Here is a 23,730-nt window from a genome sequence, read left to right as displayed (position 1 = left end):
CTGTCATCATTTCAGTCCCAATTCCCTTCCCTCTTTTTGTGGCTGTTTTCATCGAGTTGTTGGCATTTTCTCTCACTTAGTGTACAGTGTATCTACAAATGCAGTAATGCTAGAAATCCCAAAGAATCAGTCACAACTGATAAGGGAAGATTTGCGCCTCTACTTGAGGCCCTGCAAAAGGGGTGGGGGGGGGGGGGGAGAGCACATCATGCACGGCATAATATTCGTCAAAGCCGGCATGCAAAGCACCCGCGACGATCGAGTGAGAATATCTCCATGCGAGTGTGAAATTTCACGTGCTGATCTGGTGGCAGTCGGCAACATAACCGGTCATGTGGGCATTGAATGCCGCCGCGCTTCAACGATCTGTGCATAATGTGTGCTCTCGCATGGAGTCTAGCTATTTCTTGCTTTCATTTTTCTTTTCTTTTTTTTTGGGGGGGGGGGGTCGGGCCTTTGCTTAGTCTTAACAACGAATCTCAAATGCGCTTGCTCGCACCTTTCTCACAACACGGGTATAATGGTTTCCAGAGATCACACATTTCGATCCTTGTACCTGAAGTCACGCGTGGACAATTACATCGTCCCAGTGCTGTGTATGCTGAGAAACTTAGCAAACGCACAAGCCGACTCTGGACGGGCAGGTGATGGCGATGTACCAGGCACCAGCTAATAGTGAATGTTGTATAATCATGAGATTTGACGCTTCCACAAATGATTATGCATTCATGTCATTGACTTTTAATGAGAGACAACTTCATGACTTTCTGCCAATCGTAATTCCTCGGTTACAATCCATTCACACGTCTCGATGACTCGACGAGGAAGAAAAAAAAATGCAGTCTCTTGTTACATTCTATTTGTCATTTGGAGCAATGTTTTGCATGAGCCTCCTTGTGCATATACATACATTGCAGTTGTGCTTGGACTTTGTTCAGAATTCAAGAAAAATCTTACACCTCCACTTAAATATCCGAAAATCTACCCTCATGCACCAGGTTGAATTCCCTTGATACAGTGCTTATCTGCGAGCGCTAGATTTAGTTTAGCTATAGAGATCATTGCCATAGGATTACATGTACATATCACTCCTTCCTTTCATAGTAGGATTACTGAAGAGGAAGCACGGTACACTGAGCTGAAAGAACTAACTCTTCATGCATGCAATGTGAACCACACACATACCATGTATCAACAAGTTCTGCATCCGTGTGATAAAAGTCTACTATGACCTTGGATCGACTAGGCCTCTGCAATCGATGTGCATGTGAGCGCTGAGGCATGCTGGATTCATCACACATTAATTCGGCTCGTTTGTTCTGTTGATGGCTTTGACGCAATAACAACTACATATCTTCAACAAAGCCATTACATTCATCAAACATCAGCACCACACGTGATTGATTTTTTTTTTTTGGAGCAATTGCTTAAGGGTTTCGCGCCAGAAATAAGAGGCATTCCACCATGGTTCCCTACTGAACCATCGACTATGCTTCAACAGAAACAAACACATGAACAAACAAACAAACAAACAAGCAAAACGAATCCAGCGTATCTTACCTTCTCTGCAGCGTGCACCAGCCACAGTAAGGGTCACCAACCCCGTGCGGGTCCCCTAGACACTCCTCGCACGTCGTGTAGTTACCGCATTCCTCTACGGGTACCTTGGTGATCTGTCGGTAGAATCAGATGAGAGAGAGAAGAGAGAAATAAGGGGTAAGTGAGAATGAAAGCGAATCGCATTTGAATGAAATAAACATGGGTTCCCTCCCGCTTCTTCTTTTGCCCAGGCGTACGGGGAGAGTTCCGAGGCTTTGACGTCTGATAGGCCTCTAGCTCTCCTGGCAGAGCGCGATTAAATGGTAATGAGCGCATCCTTTCCTAAAAGACTCCTGGGCCATCTCTTCCCTCTTGCTACACAAGGATGATGCTCGTATACTCTCCGAAGCCTTTTAAAGGTGCATTACGGTCTTGAGGGGTCCACCTCAAATAAAGCTACGCCGACACTGTATGTTTCATGTGGCGCTATTCATAATTGCTTTTAATGATAGATCGAGGCTACCAGAGGTGATCGCATCCCTTTGAAGATAGCGCCACTTTAATTGGCCAGCCATTAACATCGAGACATACCAAGGGCATTCCAATGCCCACGCTGAGATGTATCTACAGCCACCAACAGTCTGGGTATTACATTTCAAGTGACATTCATGCAAAATTCACTATTTGCCTCTAAAACTGATCACTCGAGTGAGGGGCCTTCTCTCGCTCTACATGGATTAATGACTGATAAATTTTAAACGATGCGATAAGGTCAAGACCTGGTCCATTCTGGGTAAGTGATATAATAAATATTTTGAGACTGGGCAATTATTATTACATTTAAAAGTTGCTACCATACAAAATTCACAGTTGCCAAAATGTCAGTTGATTATACATAAATGAAAAAATTGAACACATTGAATCACATCACACTCATATGTACATTTTTTGATAGTTGCGACTAGCGCGTGTAGTCCCTTGAAGAGTGTTAATGCACACTTAATCAAAACAGCATGGGCTTAACACCGGTGTCAAGGATATGAAATTGATATTCAATGCCTAATCTTCATTTTGCACACCTTTCGAATACACGGAAAGGGGCTTTTTTTCTCCTCTCTCTGTCAGAAAGCCCCCATATAAAACACAATTGTCATAACTATGTAAAAATTTGTGCACAATCAAACCAATAGCATAATCTCATGGCAAGAATATATAACTTGCTCACTGTGGTTTTGTGATGTCATTTAGTGTAGTACATCTCACATACACTCCATGTTCTTCACATGACTTTCACTTTATTATTGTCACTTTCTCTGGGAGGAGATGCTTCCCTCCTCACCTAGAACATCACTGTCCTGTATATCTTCAAAGGCAGCAGGGTATGACAAATGGCCATTTCATTGAATATACCTTCTTTTCTTTTCTTTTTTTTTTTGGGGGGGGGGGGGGGGGGAATCATGTTGTGTTCATGATGTAAGATGGATTTTGAACAGAAGAGATGTCATACGCGCATGACCAGGCCACATAGAAGTAGAATAGTCAATGGATTTGCATTTTCAGATTATCTACGACATTCAAGATGTAACTTCCTACAGCAATATACAGCTAGTTTGCTTCATTCTGCATTTCTTCAACCTGCTTTCTCAGAACAGGCATCCTTTACATCACCTTTTACTCTGGCGTCACTTAACCCGTTGAGGACAGTTTGGTTTTGCTACAAGACGCATTCTCCATAGGCACTTGCCCAAGTAGGCCTATACTCAGGACTCGTCCTCAGTGGCATGTATTCGAAGTATCTAAACAAATGGATATTCATCACTCAGAACAAAGTGGCAATCAGTCTGTACACTTTGCAGTGCTCAAGCACCCTTCTGGTTCCAAACCGATATGTTTATGACACAAAACAGGCGAAAGATTCCATGCTCTATCTCTGTCATGGCTCGAAATTGCAGGAAAGGCACAGGGTCTCTCTACGTCACTCTATCCGAGTTGATGACATGAGGGGTAGGAACCATTTCAGAAAAACACAGATAAGACGATCACAAGAGGCAGGCATAAAAGCTCATATATGTACCGTAGTCGACTGCAGATCCCTCATAAAAACTGTAGATCAGCTGCATCAATCACTGATAAGAAATGGCCATTGGCATAAAGTCAATTCATCTTTCCAGGTTTTACCTTTAATGAGACCACCCAATAGCTTACCACATAATCCACACTCCTACATCCAATGACAGAAACCTAAACTGGTGTAATTATCAACATTTCATCGCATGCCCAATAAGACAAAAATTGGCAGAGAAGAAGAAGAAGAAGAAGAAAAATCCCCACTGTTTTTGTGAGAGCCACGCCAAAACAGAAACTTCCATTGTCGGGATCGAGGGGCTCAAAACTTGGATGAGGGAGGCTGTTGCAATCAATGTTGGCTTTCAACTTGGGTTGTTTATTTCGACCGTGGCTGCGGTCATACCTCAATAGAATTTTCGCCCAAGCTGGAATTTTAACAACCAAATTATTGCAATTTTAAGATGGAAATCCCAATTGTCATCATGCTCCAGAGACACAAAACAAGAGGGGGAAAAAGGAGGCAGGCTGGCCACCCAGTGAGAAAGAGAGGAACGTGGCGAGGAGGAGGAGGAGAGGGGATGGACTAGAGGAAGTGAGATAGAAAAGAGGAAGGGAATAAAAATCCAAGAGAAGATGGAAAAGAGGAGGATATAAAAAAAGGAAGAAAGAAGAGATAGAAAGAGGAAGAGGGGATAAAAAAAGACGAAGAGGAGATGGAAAAGAGACAGAAGGAATTTCAAAAGGAAAGATGAGATTTGAATGAGACAGACAAGATGAAATATTAGGGAAAGGGATAGAACAGAGGAAGAGGAGAAAAAAAGATGAAGAGGGGATGAAAAAGAGGAATAGGATATATGGAAAGAAAAAGAAAGGATGGAAAAGAAGGAAGACGAGATGAAAACAATATATAACAGAATAAAATGAAAACTACATAGAGAGAAGAGACAGGAAGAAAACCAGTGAGCCTGTGAGAGGGAAAGAGAAGGGGGGGGGGGTGACAACACGGATGAAAGATGAGGGAAAGTGATGAGAGGGAAGTTATGGAGGACACAAAGCAGAGAATGGAGGAGGAGGTGGGAGATGAGGGATAAAGATGAGTTAAGAGACACGGAAAGACAAATAAAAACACAGAACAAAGAATTACAGAAGACAGCACTGAAAAGTCATCATAACACGAGGGACAGGACAACACGGACAAAGAAAAGAAACAAAAAAAAAAGGAGAAGGGCAAATAGATTGATTTGAGAGAAAGAGGGAAGGGGAAAGAAGAAGTGAAAAGGTGAAGGGAAGAAATGAAAACTCAGTGAAACAAAATTTGAAAAGAGAAAACTTTCTCTTTCAGAGGACAATAAGAATGTTTTACTACCAGTCTTCTGGTTTTGAAGGCAATGAACATCAATACTTCCTTCTACTTCCATGTGACATGGTTGTTCTTCACAAAACTTCACTCCAGGGTCCATTTCTCTCCCCCCCCCCCCCCCCAATCTATTTTCTCTGTCCCATTACCCACTTATGCAAAAAATATAACCCACTCGTCCACCCACTGCCATATTTCAGCTCAACAGAACAGACGTGTAGGGATGCCACACTAGGTGAGTCATACATACTGCAGTGACCTAAGAAGCTCACTGTTCTGTCTCCTCGCTATACCACAGTCCTCCGGACTCACTCTTGTCACCACGACAACCAAGGGTGGGGGGCTTCTACTGGTCCTTTTACACCGCACAGAGTCAGATAACAGCAGGCAGTGGTAAAATTGTATCAAACTTCTCTTGCAACCACACAAGACAGTCAGTCAGCCGCGTTTGGTCACTTTGGTGTGAAAATAATGACGTAGAGCAACCACTCTTACAGAGAAGCGGGATGACTAATGTCCGACAGAACATTTTGCCATCAGCATGATGGACAATTGATGGAAAAATGAAGATCTTTGCTATTTTGCTAGAAATCTGGTTGGTTCCTGTACAAAGTTTATGGAGATATTTGCAATGTTTAAGAAACAGGGTTGGAGGCCCAAATATGGAAAAAGTAATCCTAATCTATGACACAATTACAACCCTAAATTTAATTTAAGAAAACAAGCTAATGGTTCTCCAAAGAAACAGAATATACCTTTTTTAATTGCATTTCTACTACTGTTTTGAGTTTAAGCACTTTCAATTCAATTCCATTCAATCACAGTTTATTTTCATTTAACTGAAGGGTTAAATCATACTACAAAGTAGCTATACATTTCACAAATCATAAATCATCAGTTTAACAATTCATATGAAATTTGTTAAGTACAAGGTGATCACAGAGTATATTACAAAAAAAATTATCATTATTTACAAATGAATTGAATAATAAATAATACCGACCATGAATACTTTGTAGGGTTGACAGAAATGCAGTACAGAAATCGTTAAGGTCTCATCTGTGACACAATTCCTGTGCATTCAAAAATGTTGTCCCACTGAAATAATCTAGGGCTTGTCTTCTTGAAAGTGTTTAAGATTTGGGAAACAGCACTGGCCAGGAGAATGTTTTGAGAAGGACATCGCCCTTTTGAACGGATGGTGGATAGGCTATGAGAAATGGACAAGGCCACCGTGCCTGCAATATGTAACCTATACACATAAGCACAGATGGAGAGAGAGAGAGAGGCAGAGATGGAGATATATATATCGACAAGGGAGGGGTATATATATATATATATATATATATATATATATATATATATATATATATATATAGAAATATTAGATAGTAACTAAGAAAAAAAAGAGAGAGGGGAAGATATACAGATAGGAGGGAGGGGAGAGAGGGAGAGAGAGAGAGGGAGAGATATATAGATGGGAAGGAGGGGAGAGAGATGGAGAGATAAAATAGATAGTTACTTGGGGAGAGAAACACATACACACAGGAGAGAGATTGGGGAGGGAGGAGAGAGGGAGAGTATATAAATGACAAATGAGATATGCACAAGTTTATATTCCACTCATTTATATATGACCATTAGAAGGCTTCCTGTACGTAAACGACCTCCCACTGTCCTTCACTATATCTGAGGCCCCCCAAAAGAGACCGGTCTCTGGATGAGATGAGCAGAGGGTGTCTGCTGCATCCAAACTGTCGGACTGATTGGTAGCTGCCGCTGGTAATTAAAGCGAGAGGGGGGAGAATATCTTGATTTACAGCCACCAATTGTTGTCAGGAAGGCGAAAGTGAGAGTGCTTCCTCACTTGTTCTTGGAGGGCTAAGTCAGCTATGAAGACGAGCATCCGAACCTCTACCGCTTTTTTATGGGAGCATTCTGATGCCCTTGCTTTATGCACTTGATTTTGATGTGTGGCAATTGCTTCTGGTGGGTGAAAACAGATTCATTTTATTCTTCACCCATTACATGGGATTAAAAATGTCAATTCTGCATAATTTCCTTGCATCCTTTATATATTTCTGCAAATGACACAGAGAAACTCATATGAACTGCAGATGTATATATTACCATTTTTTTTTTTGGCTTATTCAAGCAAGGGCACCATACTTCATCAAACAATTACTACCAAGCACAAAAATATGATCTATGTATTAATATCACACACAAAAAAAGCTATGCCATCACTGCCACGAGGGAGCAAAACAATTTAATCTGTGTCTACTCACATCAGCATTTGGTCAAAAGTATCCAGAGCTCTCATATTTCCATTTTGAGCCATTTGTAATGCCATACGCCTGTGTTTACATTACAGTCCAAAGATTTGTGTAAATCTGGACACCGAGCAAAAGCAAATGGTGATAGAATGGATGAATTATGACAGGGAAAAAAGACAAACGTGCTTTCTGAAAGATGATATGCCCACAAAGAAACACTGAGATCTCTAGGTGAGAATGAAACAGTATGCCAACTCAAATACTCTTCACCTTTTTTCGTTTCTTTTTTCTTCTCTGTCTTCCATGCTGACTGGCAAGAAAAGAGATATTGCCGAAGGGACAAAACAGAATGAGTGACAGGATAATATTCTCAGGTGGAGAAAAATCGATACGACGCAGCAATGTATCCCTGAATGAAAAACAAAATATAAAATTACAGCCTGCAGCTGAAAACTCAAAGAAACGGACCTCTTTCTTGCCTCCTCTCTCTCTCTTTTTTTCCAGCTCGATCACATTTTTTTTTGTCTCTCATTCTATGGTCATAAAGTTATCCTCTCCGATTTGGTTCTTTCCAATCACATCCTCCTAATATCTCTCTCTCTCTCTCGCTAACTCTCTCTCAAAAAAGTTTACACAGGAAACTTTCTCCAACTTCCCCCCTCCCTATGCCTTGAAATTGACCCCAGCAAAGTTTCAAAGTTTAAACCCTTCAATGCACTGACTTTCATATTCAAGGCTATGGAAGAAATGGTTTATGTGTGTGGGTGGTGGGGAGGGGAGGCGTGGGGGGGGGGGGGGTTAAAGCAGACTTTTCTCCCCTTTTATTGACATGATTCCACATGTTATGATGGAGTCAGCTCTGTTGAATCACTGTATCACTGAGAGAGAGGAGGCGGATACAGAGATAATGGAATTTATCTTGCCCGTTCGCTGGAAATGAAAAGGAAGAGGAAATGAAATCGCAGAGGTGCAATGAAAAACGCGGCATTGAAACACAAGGAGCCAGAAATTGAAGAGCGAAGTACAAGGGCGGAGAAAGATAGGGTGACACGGCCACGCGGAGAGGAGCGTAACGCTGGATAGCGTCGGAGAGGAAGTTGGCTGAGGCACGACGAGGAGGGGCCGGCAAAAGAAAATGTTTTCGCGCGAGGAGAAATGCGATCTTTGACGTCTGCCTTCGATGGGCGGGGAAGTTTTGTCTTTCTCGGGGAAATTTACTTTTGTGCGCGTGTCGCCGGCTCTTTTTATTGTGCTTCCGAACGTTTACCCACTCGTTGAGTTGACATGGACCGGGAGCGCATCAGTCTCACTCATATTCCATGGTTGAGAGGAGGAGTTTATGAAGTACACGAATCATCCGTGTAATTTGATCTAGCGTGATATTCCTTGCTTCTTTGCTTCATTTCCTTCTTTCTTTTTTTTCCAAATCCTGCGCAACTACAAGGCCACCAGAAGCTTAATATTTTTCAAGGCTTGTCCCCAAATAAATTTGCAAGAACCCAACCAAAGGCACACAAAGAGTGGTATCACTACGGCAAGGAAAAATACCTGCACTTGCTGAGAATCATCTATAATTTGGAGGCGAAGTGCAGTTCGTACAAACTCTTACCGTCAAACAAGGAAGCAAATTCTGCTTCTTCTATTGCGTCTGACTGTCACCAATGGACTAAAACACCAAGTCAGATTGAGGTGATTTTAAAAAGAGAGAGCACCGGAGGACTCGAGACATATGACAAACATGATCCTTTAGTTTTTTTGTCGCTACCAAACAGCACATACAATTTTGGCAGCAGTACTTACATCGACAGTTTTAGAGGGCATAACTGGCCGCAAGTGTTTCTAATTCATTTCTGCTTTGTCCGTCATAACGACACAGAAAATGCAGCCATTTGCACAGCTGACTGCTTGTTTACATCATATCCAAAATAATGATAACCGCTCATCAAAAGAAATTGAGTTGTATTACTGAGCCACACTGGGCCTTTCACTGTTACGATGGACCGCTTCAATTTTTCATAAGTGACATTTCGCAAGTGTGCGGCCACGAACACATTTACTTTTAAATGGAATAGATAATCGTCCATAATGACTGTCTTCGATTGCTCGAGTGTCCCAACGGAGTAGTCTATCTACAACAGGAAATATGCTATGTGTAATGGAAGTACTATACATCTATATATATTTATATATATTTGGAAGAAGATAAGTTATTTCTCCTGTTATTAGTTTTCTGCTTCTAACTGACAGCAAACTGTTCAAGTTGAGAGTAACCTCGTAATACCATAATTTCTAAAGGCATAAAAGGGGGAACAGATCTACAGTGATGGTGGATGTGTATTATCCTAATGGAAGTTTTTGTTTGTCTGTTTCTTTGTTTTTTATAAAAGAAACTGCCAAGGCAATTAAAGCACCTGAGCTCCATTTCCACACTAATTATTCATGGTGAGATCTAGCATGATGCCCTGCATGTCAGATAACAGTCTCTTTCTCCTCCCAATCGCACTTGAACAAGAGGTAAATATGCATTTCTGTTCCCTAATTCCACTTTTATATCCAGTGAAATATTCTTGACATGGCAATTTCCTGTGACCAAAGAAAGAAAGAAAGAAAGAGGGAAAGAAAAAAATAGGAAAAAAGATTATAGTCTGGAAAGGAAAAAGGTGCAATTGGCAAATCTGAATATGAATAACCTACATTTAAGAACTTTGGTGCAGAGCGCTAATAGTTAAAGACAATTAACATCCAATGTCGCAGGGGAGAACAAATGATGGACAGAACAAGAGAAAATAAATGGAAGAGAAAGAGATGGAGACAGAGACAGAACTTAGGTGTATGGATACTGTAAAACACTATATTTTTGTGGCATGAAATCTTCGCAAAGATAGGAGCCGACGGCCTTATTCTCAGCATGAAATTTTCGGGAGTTGCCTCTAACGTTCAATGCATATAATAGTGTAGACAAGACCTATAGCATGCATTTTAATTTCGCGAAACTCAGCTCTTGCGAACATTTGTCGTTTTACAGAAACGGAATAGAAACGAAGAAATAGTAATTACAGTGCTAGTGACATACCAGATAATGTGCGATGATCTAGCATAAGTTTGTTATGTCCAAATGATGTTTGCGTACATCAGGGCTCCTGCAGCCCATGGATAAAGCGTTAAAGCCCAAGATATCATGTGATTCTATTCATCGACTAATCTCTAAAACTGCTAACTTTTGAGTGTGTCTACAAAGGGCTAAACTATTAGCTAAACATTGAAGAATGGAACTTTGAGCAACTCTTTTAAGTTCAGGAACATCATGTCAACATAACTATTATGAGAGACAAGACTCTGCTAAAGAGAGAACCGCCCCATGGGGAAAGGGGGAGGGGTTGAGAAGAATCTCCGCACATGTCATATCCATCAGCTGATAAGGGCTCCTGCCACAGTTATCCTTGCTCCATTCTGAACGCCCCTGAACATCACTGTGAAGAGTCAAATGTTCTTGAGGATGTCACCAGAGAGGTGGCCAGAGTTCGCATTTTGTAGACTCTGCTCCCTCATGCAATTGCTGGAGATGATCACAGCACCTCAACGAGAGGGGAAAAGGGGAAGGGGGGGGGGAGGAGGAGGTCACCAGAAGATTCTTTGCCTCCTTTCAGTTTCATGACTAATGGCAACATACTCATGGAGGATACTTACTTCCTCCCCCCCACCTCCCTTCCCATGATCCTGTCATGCCCCCTTCTTTCATAGTCGTGCAGAGTTTGCATTTGCGTTTGCGTTTGGATACGCTAGACATCGATTCCCTTGCACCGTGTTGTCCTTGAATGATGCTAGCATGAAAACGGAGCTCCTTTGAGTCAGAATTCATTGAGCCGAGTTCAAGGTCTGGCAGGCTTTCATTGAGATGATGGCAAAAAAGTGAGCAAGATGGAAGGGGGGGGGGGGGGGGAGAGATTCAGATACATTGATAAAAGGGGCCAATGGGAGAGAAGGGGGGAAGGAGATGTTGGATAATCTCCCTCTTCCCCCCCCCCCCCCCCCCCATGGTGGAGTGAGTATCTAAAAGGGGCGCACTTCATTGGGGGGAAAATCGATACCCTTCCTCACGATGTGACAACCACTTTAGAACAGCAGGAACATAATGGTTGGTGCTTTCGAGAATTTTCTCCCCACACAATATAGTCTGAGCACTGCTGCTGGAATGTGTCAAGGGTACAGAATTCAGCTGAAAGAGAACATTTTATTGTAAAGAAAGCTGTGGAATGGCAATCTCGCGGACTCAAAACCCACTCGATATTCAAACGTGCTTGAACAAACTGAGCCAAATACAAACAAGAAGAGAGTATAAGTTCCATTGAAATGAGTCTTGAGACTAGACGGTACAATATTATAAAGTTTTAAAAGATTTCATTGACCAATGACATCAGTCATGACCTCACATTCAAATGAGGTTATTATGTCACTGCCTGAACATCAATTACTAGCCTGTACTTGAGACGTATTATAACAAACAGTATAACTCTAGAGCCATTTTGAAGGTCAGTGGGAGATATGTAAGGTAATGTCATTATCACCTCATTTCATTTGCATAGATGCGATTTAGAAACAATGCTGTCTATGGAAGAAAGATTCATGAAACTGTAGAATTTAAGAACTTTCTTATTCTATGTCCATTTCTAACAAAACTGTGGCTGTTTGATGCGCTTTTGCTCTATTCTTTCAAGTCATGTTGAACACATGTACCATTTATATCTACAACACCTCATCCTATTGGCAAATTCAAAAAGATGATTATCAGAATTACAAGATATCACATTTTATCACAAAAGATTTACAGGTATTTTTGCCCTCTCTCTTGCACCACACCTCAGCTCTGTTGATTCCTTCAGGACAGAGAAAAATAACAGGCTTTCTTTCAGATTCAAAAGAAATTAATATAATTTCTCTTTCCAAGAGCAAAAATGAGCAAAGGGTAAAGCACTAAATGGGTGTGAGGTAGAATTAGCTCTTTAGTAGTGCACATAACATATAACACTGTAGGATACATTGACATTAGATTATAGTACTTTTCTTTGTTATTCTTCAATTTTTATTTATAATACTTGATTTTATTTGTACACTTTCCCTGTTTTTGAAAAAAAATTGTTGTTGCAAATATTGCCCCTGAAAGACCTGCAAAACTTGTTTATTTGCTTTTCTCTCGGAAGCTTTCCCTTTACCCTGCCTTCATGAGAGAGGTGATATTTACATCATCAGAATTCTTTGGATGAAATCTACGCTCACAGCAAACACGTTCCATAGAAAGAAAACAAACGTACAGTCCTCGATATCCATGGCTTTTACGTGAGTGATCTGCCCATCTCCTGGCTCTGCGTAAGAGATAGTTCTGACTTTCCATGGAAATATTGACATTCCCCCCCCCCCCTTCCATGGTTTGAATGAATTATCACTACTGCCACATCGTATACTGCATACTTGTTGTTTACCATTGCTTCTAGTTATCAGCAAAACTCGACCAAACCAATGTTTGCTGCATAGCAAACTGTACTGAAAGCAAAAATGCATATCATAAAAAAGCAAACAATGACATCAGAGTAAATATCCAAAGCAAGAACAATACATCATTATAATCAAGACCCAGGCTGCGTGGATGGACAAAGTAACCAGAAAGACAGCCATACTGTGAATTATTAGTCCTGTCATACTTTGGATGCTGTTTGATGACTGCAAACTGCCCACTGGTCTGACACTGGACTGACCAAAGTTTGGTCAGAGGAATTTCTCTCAGCAATGCACAACTACATTGACGATCACCATAGAGTTCTCAATGATCAATATCCTGCATCCTAAACCTTTTGGCATTGTTTTGATCTTTTCGTATTACCCCCCCCCCCCCCCTTTTATATCACATGTTTGGGTGCTCTAGTTCTAGCGCAATATCCGGATGTTTTCCCATTGTGTGGGAAGCTACTGGGTCACAAGGGGGGTCATGATCCACGTTTGGAGACACAGATCTTGCAGTGGCCTCCATCTTGGGCCGGTCGTCACGGCAACCAACCGAGAGAAGACATCCGGGCTGAGGAGGGGAGAATGTGGCTGATTGGATTTGCATCGCAGTCACTCCGTATTTTTCATAATCCTCGCCGGGGACTTGCTGATGAGGTTTTCGTGGATGAAACAGTAAACTGCCAGCGTAAAGCACTGGCATGCGTGTGTGTTTTTTTTTTTTTTTGGGGGGGGGGTTGGATGAGGAATGCATTGGTGAGAGTAAGCTTATAAATCTGTGCTGTGTACACCCATATTCGCCTAAATACAGCTTGGAACAGATTGTTGAGTGATCTGTAAGCTGTGACTTCCATCCAAAAATTAATTCCTGGCGGCAAACATAACTTAAACACTTTCCACTAATAAAGAATGACATTGTCACTCAAACCAAGAAGAATCATCAATGAAGATATGTAGGATGACGCTTATGTTACTTCATGCTTCAGCCTTGACATCATTTTCGAACGTCAAATATTCTGACATCCAACCACTAAGATGGAAGACACCCTCAGAAAAAGGGAACTATAATCTTCCTTGTTCTTTCTTTGCCACGCTTGCCTTTGCCATGCTGCATATGATTGAATGATTTTTCACATGCAAAATTGAAGATTTGCCATACAAGCAATAACATAACAAACTTTAGATTCTAATTAATTCTAATTTAATCTTAATGCCGGTCACTTCCAGCTACTGATGCATGCTCACTTTCACATAGCGGTCTATGAAAACGATAGGTTTATCTTCTGAATATTTTACTTGATCTCTCCTGAATATTTGATAATTGAAGCCTTCCCCAACTAGAATTTGGGTATGAGGGGGAACTAAAAGCTTTCTAAATTGGCCAAATATATATCATTTGGGCAGTGTGAAATTTTGCAATACCATGCTTGACCGGAGGCAGAAAAGGCCTGACACCGCCATCAAATTTACTCTGGGTCATTTCAGCGGGTGATTAACACCGTTGTGAGTATATTCAGGGCAACGAGATCATAGCTGGACATTTTTTTTTTTGAATGCCAATGCTAGTGATAGTGCCATTAATGAGAAAAAGAGATAACAAAATAAAAAAGTGACAAATTTTTAATCAGAAGTAATAAAAATAATACTGTTGAGAATGCTGATAACATTTCAAACGATATACTACTCATCCAATTCACAATGATGATGATGATAATCAAACAAATATATTAGGGCCTAATTGTACAAAGTTTTCCTACATATTTATGGAAGCCTGTATTCTAAAATCCGAAAGAGAAAATCTGCCATTAATGAAAAAGAGTCATATGAAATTCACAAACTGAATTATACATCCTTACTGAAAAAGCAACAGATCACAAATACACACTAATAAAATGACAAACAGATGATACAAAAATATAGCAATGAACTGTAATCTGCAAGAACCACAAATCCCCTAAAATACAAGTTGCCCAAATATGATATGAATGTAAATTGAAAAACAAACATCCGTCTTATACATGTATTTACCTTTAAAATGTGGAGTTGCGATTTGTAACACAGTTATTTATCAGGTACAACAGAAAACAAAACAAAAAATCAATATCTGCAGCTAAGAGTCAATTCATTAAATGCTAACAGTCTGCCTTTCAGAAAAAAAAAATACAGAAGACTTAATGGGTGAGATTTGGCCTGACATCAATCATAGCAACTGCTGCCCAAATCGACCATCACTGCACCTGCTTCGCATTCTCCTCTGTACATTCCACAATGTTTACTTGATAAACATTCCAGGAATGAACTCATTCAGGCCTGGGAATGTTAATGAACTATGAATGGTTTTTGAGGCTTGGGGGCGTGTGGGGGCGGAATAGACATTGGAGATACACAAGCAGGGCTAGCTGCTGAGTTTAATATACACAAGAAACAGAAGAAAATACATACCATGCCGTATTTGACAGTTTGGGTTTACTTTCAGTAAAGCACGCCTTCGATACAAGATGCTATTTGAGCATTTCAAATTGCATTCTATCAACAGACAAAGGACTGAAACATATTTTACTAACATGTTGGGTTGATATTTATGGAGGTTGGTTACATTTACTCAGACTCAGTAATTATTTTCCCCAAAACTCATTCCTGCCCACATGTACAAGAATGTCAACAATACTTTTATACATGATATGAATTGCATACTTTGGTAGAAACCATCGAACAAAAGACATAAACTCATGCAGTAATGTTTTAGTGCAGTATTTCATCATCAGACTTTTGGGGTATAAAAGGACAAACAGCACATGGACCAATAAAGTTGTCATATTCCATGTGAAAAATACAGAAAGATATGGGATTTCATTCATTATTAATGATACTATTAAGCAAATCCCAAGTCTAATTTTCTAGGGTGGAGGGGAAAAAAACTACTGCAATGCAAACTGCTGCACTATTTCAACAGATTCCCGAAATGTACATGGCAGCCTAATTCATCACAGTCATTATCGGCACTGGACTTGTCATCCGCGCTACAAGAATGGATGGGCAGACCGTGGTAGCGACTCGAATCAATCATCATCTAGCTTTTGGGTGTAAAAACCACCCGTAGTAAGAAAATTGGCAAGACTGAGGGGTGGGGGGGGGGGGGGGGAGGGTAGTGGGAAGAGGGGGGTGGGTGAGAACACCCTCCCTGACCAGATCGATAAAAACCCATGAATCTTTTAAATCTAGAATTTCGGGCCGGGTGTTTCCGCCATCCCCGATGAAACTGATCAGGTTATTTCCACTGTGCCATGCATTCATCAAATTCTAATCTCCATCTTGCCCCATTTCATCTTGCAAGGAGGTGCAGCAGCTTTCATTATTTCGTTCCTTTTCTTCTCCTTTCGTGGTGGCGGGAGCGCAAAAAAGTGGGGCTCAGTTGGCAGAAAGGGTAAAACTGGCTTGTGGCTAGCAACAAGCAAAAAAAAAAGAGAGTAAGAGAAAAAAAATAATGGAAACCTGATCAACTTTGTCCTAAAGGCAGTGGATTTCATTTAATCTTGGAATATAAGATAAGGGCTATTATAATATACATCTATATATCTCTCTCATATATATATATATATATATATATATATATATATATATATATATATACAGGTATATCTATCTTCATATAAATATACATATATACACAAATACATATAATCACAATAGTCCTGCAGGTAAACTTTAATGTGTGACATGTCATAACTTTTGACCTCAATAACACAGGGCCTCTGACAGAACTGGGATATAAAAATCCCCTCAGCACATCTCCTACCAAGACCTTGTATAGTCACAATCAAAATTTAGTGTAGGAATATCATTTGTCAATCAACAGCCACTTGCATTGTTCAAGATGTTCCAATTACTTTTTACTGATTGGCGTATCCTCAAAACTTCTATTTTTATATTCATATATTTCACACTTAAAAAGTTCATGTCGAATTTCACCTACTGTTTTGTACATTCTGTTGAAAAAGTGAAATCAAAGTTTCTTAAGTTCATGGAAGACATTCTATTTGCCAGAAGATGAAAAAAAAAACCCACCCACAAATCATATCAAATCAAATCATTAATCAACTGGGTAGGATGGATAATGGTATTTACAAATAAAAGCTAAAAAAAATCTTTCTACGATAAAATAAAAACAAATCTTGAACCAAAGGCAGATGAGATGGGAATGCAGATCTCTCTGTTTCTACGTCTATTTGTCTGTCTGTCTGTCTATCTGTCTCTCTCTCAAAAGCCTCTTCTTAATTTTCACAACTTTTCTATTTGACTCTGCAACCTCCGCTGACACGGGCTGGTTCATTTCAAAGTGTGACGTCCCAGAGTTTGTATGGCGCTCTAAAATGGAATTACGCACGCCGCGCCAGTGCGGCATGCAGGCTTAGGACGTGCCGCAGGGCGGCGTGAGAGGAAAACATTCGCCCCCAGACAATCAAATGGGAATCAATGAAACTAATAAATCAGGTGAAATTTCCCCAATCTCTCCGACTATTTTTTCTGAGCTTTTATTGAGAAGCACAAGCTGCGAAAATTTATCAGACCGACAAGGCAAAGGAATGAGTTGAGACAGGAAACTGTTGCACTCCATTGGTCTCTTCTTCTCTCTGGGGGTCTGAGAGCATAGAGTCCCATTTACACAGATGCACACAAAAATATTTACGGCATGAAATTTTCGCGCATTGGAGCCAACGGCCATATTTGCAGCATGAAATCTTCACAAATTGTGACTGGCATTCAATGCATTGTAGTGTAGACAAGAACTTTCGCATGCATTTTAATTTCGCGAATGTTGGCTCTCGCGAAATTGGCATAATTAAACTACACGCAAACATTCCTCGTTTTAACAGTAATTATTTTTCTAAAACTCTCGCCATAAACACTGTGATGCTAAAATAGGTCCATCATATGTGTGAAAAATACATGAAGAAACCATTGATTTTTTTTCTTCCATATCCCATTATGCTAACTAATTACACTAGGTCTACACACGAAGGATTCCAAGGGTCAACTCCGGTCATTGTTTAGCCATGTACAGTTTGGAGAATCAAAGGTTCCAGGCCTTCACTAGCAGCTGAATTATTCATTATTTACTTTTTTTTGCCATGTGTGAATGGTGGCAAATAAAACCGATTTTCATATCACGATGCAAAGCCCACTAACTCTTTTGTGTGAATGGGCCTACTGACACCGAAGTTTCTTTCTCAAATGAAATTAAAATTGGGGGAAATCAATTTGATTTTGAAACATATTCTCTGCCCTCTTGTTATTCAACCTACACGTGGCAAAAAGCAATTCCGAAAATGGTAAACATGGAGCTCGAATTCTGCACTGGCCTGACAGAAAGTATCAAAGCCATAATATCTGTAGAGACAGATACAGTTGCTTGTGACACACTTGCTAATGAAAATATTGGGCCTACATTCTCTGCAGAAAAACTGTCAGCATTTTAATAGCACATCAAGACATGATGGGTGAGTACAGAGGGGTCAAGGAATGTGGCAAGCAGTGCCAAAAAAAGGTTATTTTCATACCAGTGGAAGAGAAATATATAAATTCCCTCTCTCTCTCTTTCTTAAAAAAAAAGGAGAGGATAGGAGGTTGAAAATTGATTTCCATCGCTGGATTGTTTTTGAAATCAATACAGACCACCATTATTGTGTTTGCTATGCTTTCTTCCTTTTTCCTGAATCAATTGCTTGGTATTAACAGAACATCAATGACTGGAACAGACAGAGCTAATGAAGAATATCCAGCCCTACAGAAAATACCATGACACTGGAAAAATGGCACAAATTTTATGCTGGAAGTTGCTTGGCAACTGCACCAGAATGCAAACACAAAATATCATCGACGGTAAAATTGCATGCTGGAGTGCAATTTTGCTAATTTCCGCCTGAAGTTAGCTGCGACCATCAGCGATGAGAATGTTCACATTGGAAAGGACAAAAAAAAAAAAAAAAAATCATGATTTTGGTCACATGATTTCGACTCAATATTGAGAATACTCCCCACGGCGACACATGAAATGTGTCATCTTGCAGCATGGCCAAGCTACTGGTTTATCAGTCCCATGGAGCAGACTGCATATCATTCAGACAAGCACACTTATGATGGCAAAAAAAGTCCATGATTTTCTTCAACTGCCATTAACACTGCAACATTTCTTCAGAGGGACATCTTGCTTTCTTTTTTCTCCTCCTTTTTCGTCTCATTCAATCTCTCCACCATCCCCCATTTTTTTTTCTTTTAATCAAAATGGCAGAGATAGAGAAATGGTCAAATAGACAAGAAGAGAAGGACAAACGAACAAGGAAACAAACAGACAAACAGAGATGTGTATACACACATACTTCTGATGCATGTACCTAACATGCTAGGGTCAAGTGTATCCTCCAGGAATTTAGCAAGCAAACATGAAAGGATGCAGCTGTTTTACCTGTTGTTTCTCAATCTCTCCTCACTTCCCTACTCCTTTCATTTTACAGTACTCTCGCTTCTCTCTCTCTCCCCTCTTTCTTTATAACTCATACATACAGTGTATCTATAGGCCTACATAGGAATTCTTGACCATTTCTCTTTTTTAAAAAAAATATAGTAAAACTGCCACATTGTCCGATCCCACGAGGCAGTTCCTTTCATGTAATGCTTAGGGCCAATACCCGCATTGACTTCAATCGGCAATGAACTCATTGTATTACTGTCGCATGTGTGTGTGTGAGTGTGTGTGGGTGAGTGCGTGTGGGTGAGGCTATACTACCCAGGGAGGTATTGAGGACGGCCTTCGTTGAGAAATTTGTTGCGTGCTCAACATTCACAACAGAATCTTGACCAAGACTTGTGAGGGGAGTGAAAGGATCTGAGTGGGGAAACTTTTTTTTTTTTTTTCACGTTGCTTCTCAATAAAGTCCGCTCTCTCTTACTCTGCGACTCCCATTGTAATTAAACAGGCGCAGATGCTCCGTGAAGTCACTGGATGAATACGAGACGTTGAACTCTGTGTAGCGCGATAACACAATGACGCCTGTAGACTGCAAAAAACCCTCGAAGATGCCGGCTCAGACAATACGAAAGCGACACGTGCAGATGTTTCCGTGAAATGCCCACAGAGCCCAGGGCACTCGCGATGTTACGCTGACTTTTCTTGTTAACCTAATTTGATTACGACGTCAACACGACGAGACAGAGCAATCTACGGCTACGGGAATCCTTCACACAATTTCAGCTCAATAGCTGATTTGATTTTCCCCCCGAATGTCGTTTTCATCTCTCAAGAGAAAGAAACTTACAATTCTATTCTCGTAGGTATTTTCAGAAATGGACGCATCTTAATAGCAGTGAACAAAAAACCTGCCATGTTGTCATCTCTTTGAGTAACCAGTGCCAACACGCATGACAGCAATAGAAACCATTCTTCTAAAAGAAACAGTGATCTTGGGTGTTTAATGGCAATATGTACATCGTTTTCAGGTTGGCTTTAATAATAAATGAAATAAAATAACATTTAGACAGTGATAGAGGTATGCATAAAAATCAGACCTTTTAGAATAAGAAATACCATGGAATATAGAAGTTTCCCATGTTTTTATGAATCAGTGGTATCAGAGAGGGGAGTTGCAAATGCAAATTTACATATTCATAAATCATATGATAACTCAAGGGAATTTATTATTCAACATTCTCCGAAGAACATATTGACAAACTTAATTTAGAAACAGATACATCTATTTGGAAGTAGCAAAGGGGGGGGGGGGGCAGCCATCACAAAATTGGGCAAAATTGAAAAAAGGAGAGGTCCATCTTTTCTTTATCTACCCCTTCCACACCATCCCTGTACCCCTTCGACCTCAATCATGAAAGAAAACACTCGGTTCCTTGCACGTGCGGAAATGGTGCATCTCCACCGAGGCATTAAACTACGATCCGAGATGCGAGCAATCGCAGGGCAGGTGTGGTTCGTATTGATTGTCATTACCGTTTGTGTACATCATCCCATATTACCTCCTCGCGACAGGCTTACCTTCCCTTAATCCAATCAAGCACGCCATGGCGTGTCAAAGGGGGACACTGAGGCAGTCTTGTTAGTATTCCGGCAGAAAAAAAAAAATCCAATTTTTGTATCACGAAGAACATTGACATATGTAAAGAGTGCATCGCCATCTCTCAACCAGCCACGCAACGAACAAATTAGCATCCATTAAATCTCAGTTAGCCACTTGTCACAACACAGCCTGGTTCGTCTCCCACACTCCATCTACAAGTGGATATTGGATCATCCTCCTCCACTTAAAAAAAAAAAAAACACCCAAAACAGACTCATACTCTCAATATTGGCATTATAGGAATACAACTGAATGTTCTCATAGAGTTCTTGAATTCTTGGAAAATTAGAGAGTTCAGATATTTAACCTGATTCGACTTTGCCAGAGTTATCAAGCGTATGAATAGGTCTTTCTTGGTTTACCCCTGCCATTTCATTTCATTTCATTTCATTTCATTTCAAATATACCAACTTATTGAAAGCATTTGATCTGAAATGTGATATTATAGCCCATGCCCTTGACTTTCTGAACATTTATCTGGCAGAGTTTGAAATTTACAATAGTGACATCAAATCATTAACATATGGACAATCTGAACCCCCCTCCCCCCCCCTCCCCCCGGAAAAACAAACAAACAAACAAAACTGATACACTACGTTTTTCAGCAACATCTCATGGGAATATGTAAAAAAAGATGTTCTACAGCCTATGACAAATGTCTGATATATCACACTATGATGTTGTCCAACAATAGAGGTGATCTGTTTACATCTGCCAAGCTAGGGTGAGGTGATTCACCGAGCGAGGTTGGGGGAGAACTTTTGTCAGTGAAGACAAGATGATGATGAAAAGAGAGAAAGAAGTGCTCATCTTTGGACAAAGGTTTTCATCAATTGATGCTGAAAATCATCGTGATTGTTCACGTTTTCTATTGTGACAGCCTCAAATGACATCTCCAAGGAAGTCGACCTTAATTCGCGATGTTTGCTGCCCGGGAGAGACATGCCAGATTTTATTGCTGGTTTGCGTCTTCTGACAGGCCCCAAACAGCGGCAGAGAGCCCAATTCGTACGTCTCTAGAATCTGAAAGTCTATGCCATTCTCCCATTGTTCGTCTCTGCACCGACGTGTCATCCTCTGGATGACATCGTTATGGCAGGTTGGTGTTGACCTGCTCGGCGCTGACAATATGCAACACGTGTGGGACGGAAGGAAGGGGCAGAGCAGGTGGGTGATGCACACTGTATTAATAGCGGCTCCCTCCTAAAATACACTTTAGAAAATCACGATAAGCCAACATTACATGTCAAGTCAGATATGATTTCGTCAAGGCGAGGCATCAGTGCACTTGCTTCATGACGGCACATACACTACTCACACACACAACGTCCCTGGGCGCACAGATATCACCGCAACTGTGGTTATAAACTAGCTGGGAAGAGAAAGAGAAGGCTTTTGTGCGGAACTCATCACTCTCGCAACCGCAAATTATCAAGGTTGACATCCATCATGTTTGAGACTTCTTTGCAATCAAATCTATCTCTTCTTTTGGATTTGTAAAGATGACAAAATGATTTTTTTAATAGAGCAATGAATCAAGACTTCGAAGAAAAAATCTAATTTCAATGCAACATGCTAACTTGATGCTTGCAAAAACCTCACGTATTACTGTTAAGCCTATATGAAACACCGGAAGACCACGATAGGTCAAAAGGTATTTAAAAAAAATGTGTTTGGGAGTGATGTGATTCAAGTTTGCTTGTGTAAAGTTGTGTAGTGTTGCGTACCAACTACACAGAGCTTATGCTACCCTATGATGTGCCTACACTAGGTCTACATAACAATATACCGCACGACACATATCTAGGGTATGCAAGATGGTGCAAAAAATTAAATATACTTAATTTTCTTTTGCATACTTATACCAGAGTATATAATTGCAAAAATATGCAGTTCACAAGTAAGTCCATACAACACTACACTCCTGCACACCACGCCAACGCAGTAGTATTACATTACTACACTACTGTATGCCAATGACTACGCAGTATTACACTTGCCTACGCCAGTCCGACAAAAATCCTCTGAGGATGGATCTATGGCTTTTGCTTTATCACTTCTTCTTATTCTTGCGATTGTTTGCTTCCATCTCATTTTTTTCTTGCATATGCGGACTATTTCAGCCTGTGTGAAAGCCCCTTTACACAAGAATTGGACACGTTGTTCAGTAAACAAGCTGACAAACAAAATCTTTTTCCAGTCCAGAAGGGCCAGTGGCCTTTCCGGAGGTCATGAGTATTTTGCAGCCACTGACATCTGCCTCTTTCGTATTAACCTTCGTGCGATTTCATGCGATGTTCTCGCCATCTGCATTCCAGCATGCAGACGGGGAGATTGGCCCAACCTGCCATCATTGAGTCTTGATGAGGGTTTGCGCCCAAATGATGAAGGCAGTCATCGGGTAAAAGGTAATGCTTACTTAAGGTTACTCTTTCACCTTTCTGCTTTGAGCTTTTTTACACAATATCAAGACTGGAAAAAGAAAGACACTGGCTGTGAAGACTCCAGTGTCTAACTTGACTCTGAAGAACCCAAGGAATGCTTTGGAATCTCAGTTTTTTACACAAGGATAAGGACAGGACTTCAAAAAGCAACATTTTCTCCACTATACCACATTCTGGCAATTTCCATTTTGAGATTTTTCTCGCAATGATAGAAGTGCTGATGCAATCTAACATACCCTTGTACCACATTGTGTGCACTTACATTTATACCTTTCAATGGTCGTTGGTGTACTGATAAACTATATTAATAACTCCTTGTCTGCGCTTAGCTACATTGCATCACAAATTATGCAATGCCATTGTTTTCTGTGTACACAGTCCAGTTAGCTTGAAGCTGACACTGGCCTGGGAATCTTGCGAAAAAG

General features: G+C 40.5%; 1 protein-coding gene across 1 annotated transcript in view; it reads right to left on the bottom strand.

Moving 5' to 3' along the window:
- Positions 1-664: 664 nt before the first annotated feature.
- Positions 665-23,730, bottom strand: part of LOC139718677 (plexin-A4-like) — a 311,060-nt gene continuing 287,994 nt past the window's right edge. Inside the window, exon 8 of the mRNA XM_071630135.1 lies at positions 665-1,673. Coding sequence (XP_071486236.1) covers positions 1,557-1,673 — 117 coding nt within the window. The 3' untranslated portion in view covers positions 665-1,556. The remainder of the gene's footprint in view (positions 1,674-23,730) is intronic.

Source organism: Diadema antillarum, unplaced genomic scaffold (genome assembly GCF_040938485.1).
Source record: "Diadema antillarum isolate AM-2024a unplaced genomic scaffold, OU_Dant_1.0 scf00000098, whole genome shotgun sequence".
Taxonomy (NCBI): Eukaryota; Metazoa; Echinodermata; class Echinoidea; order Diadematoida; family Diadematidae; genus Diadema; species Diadema antillarum.
The sequence above is the reverse complement of the archived record's forward strand: the minus strand, read 5'-3'. Positions and strand labels throughout refer to the sequence as shown.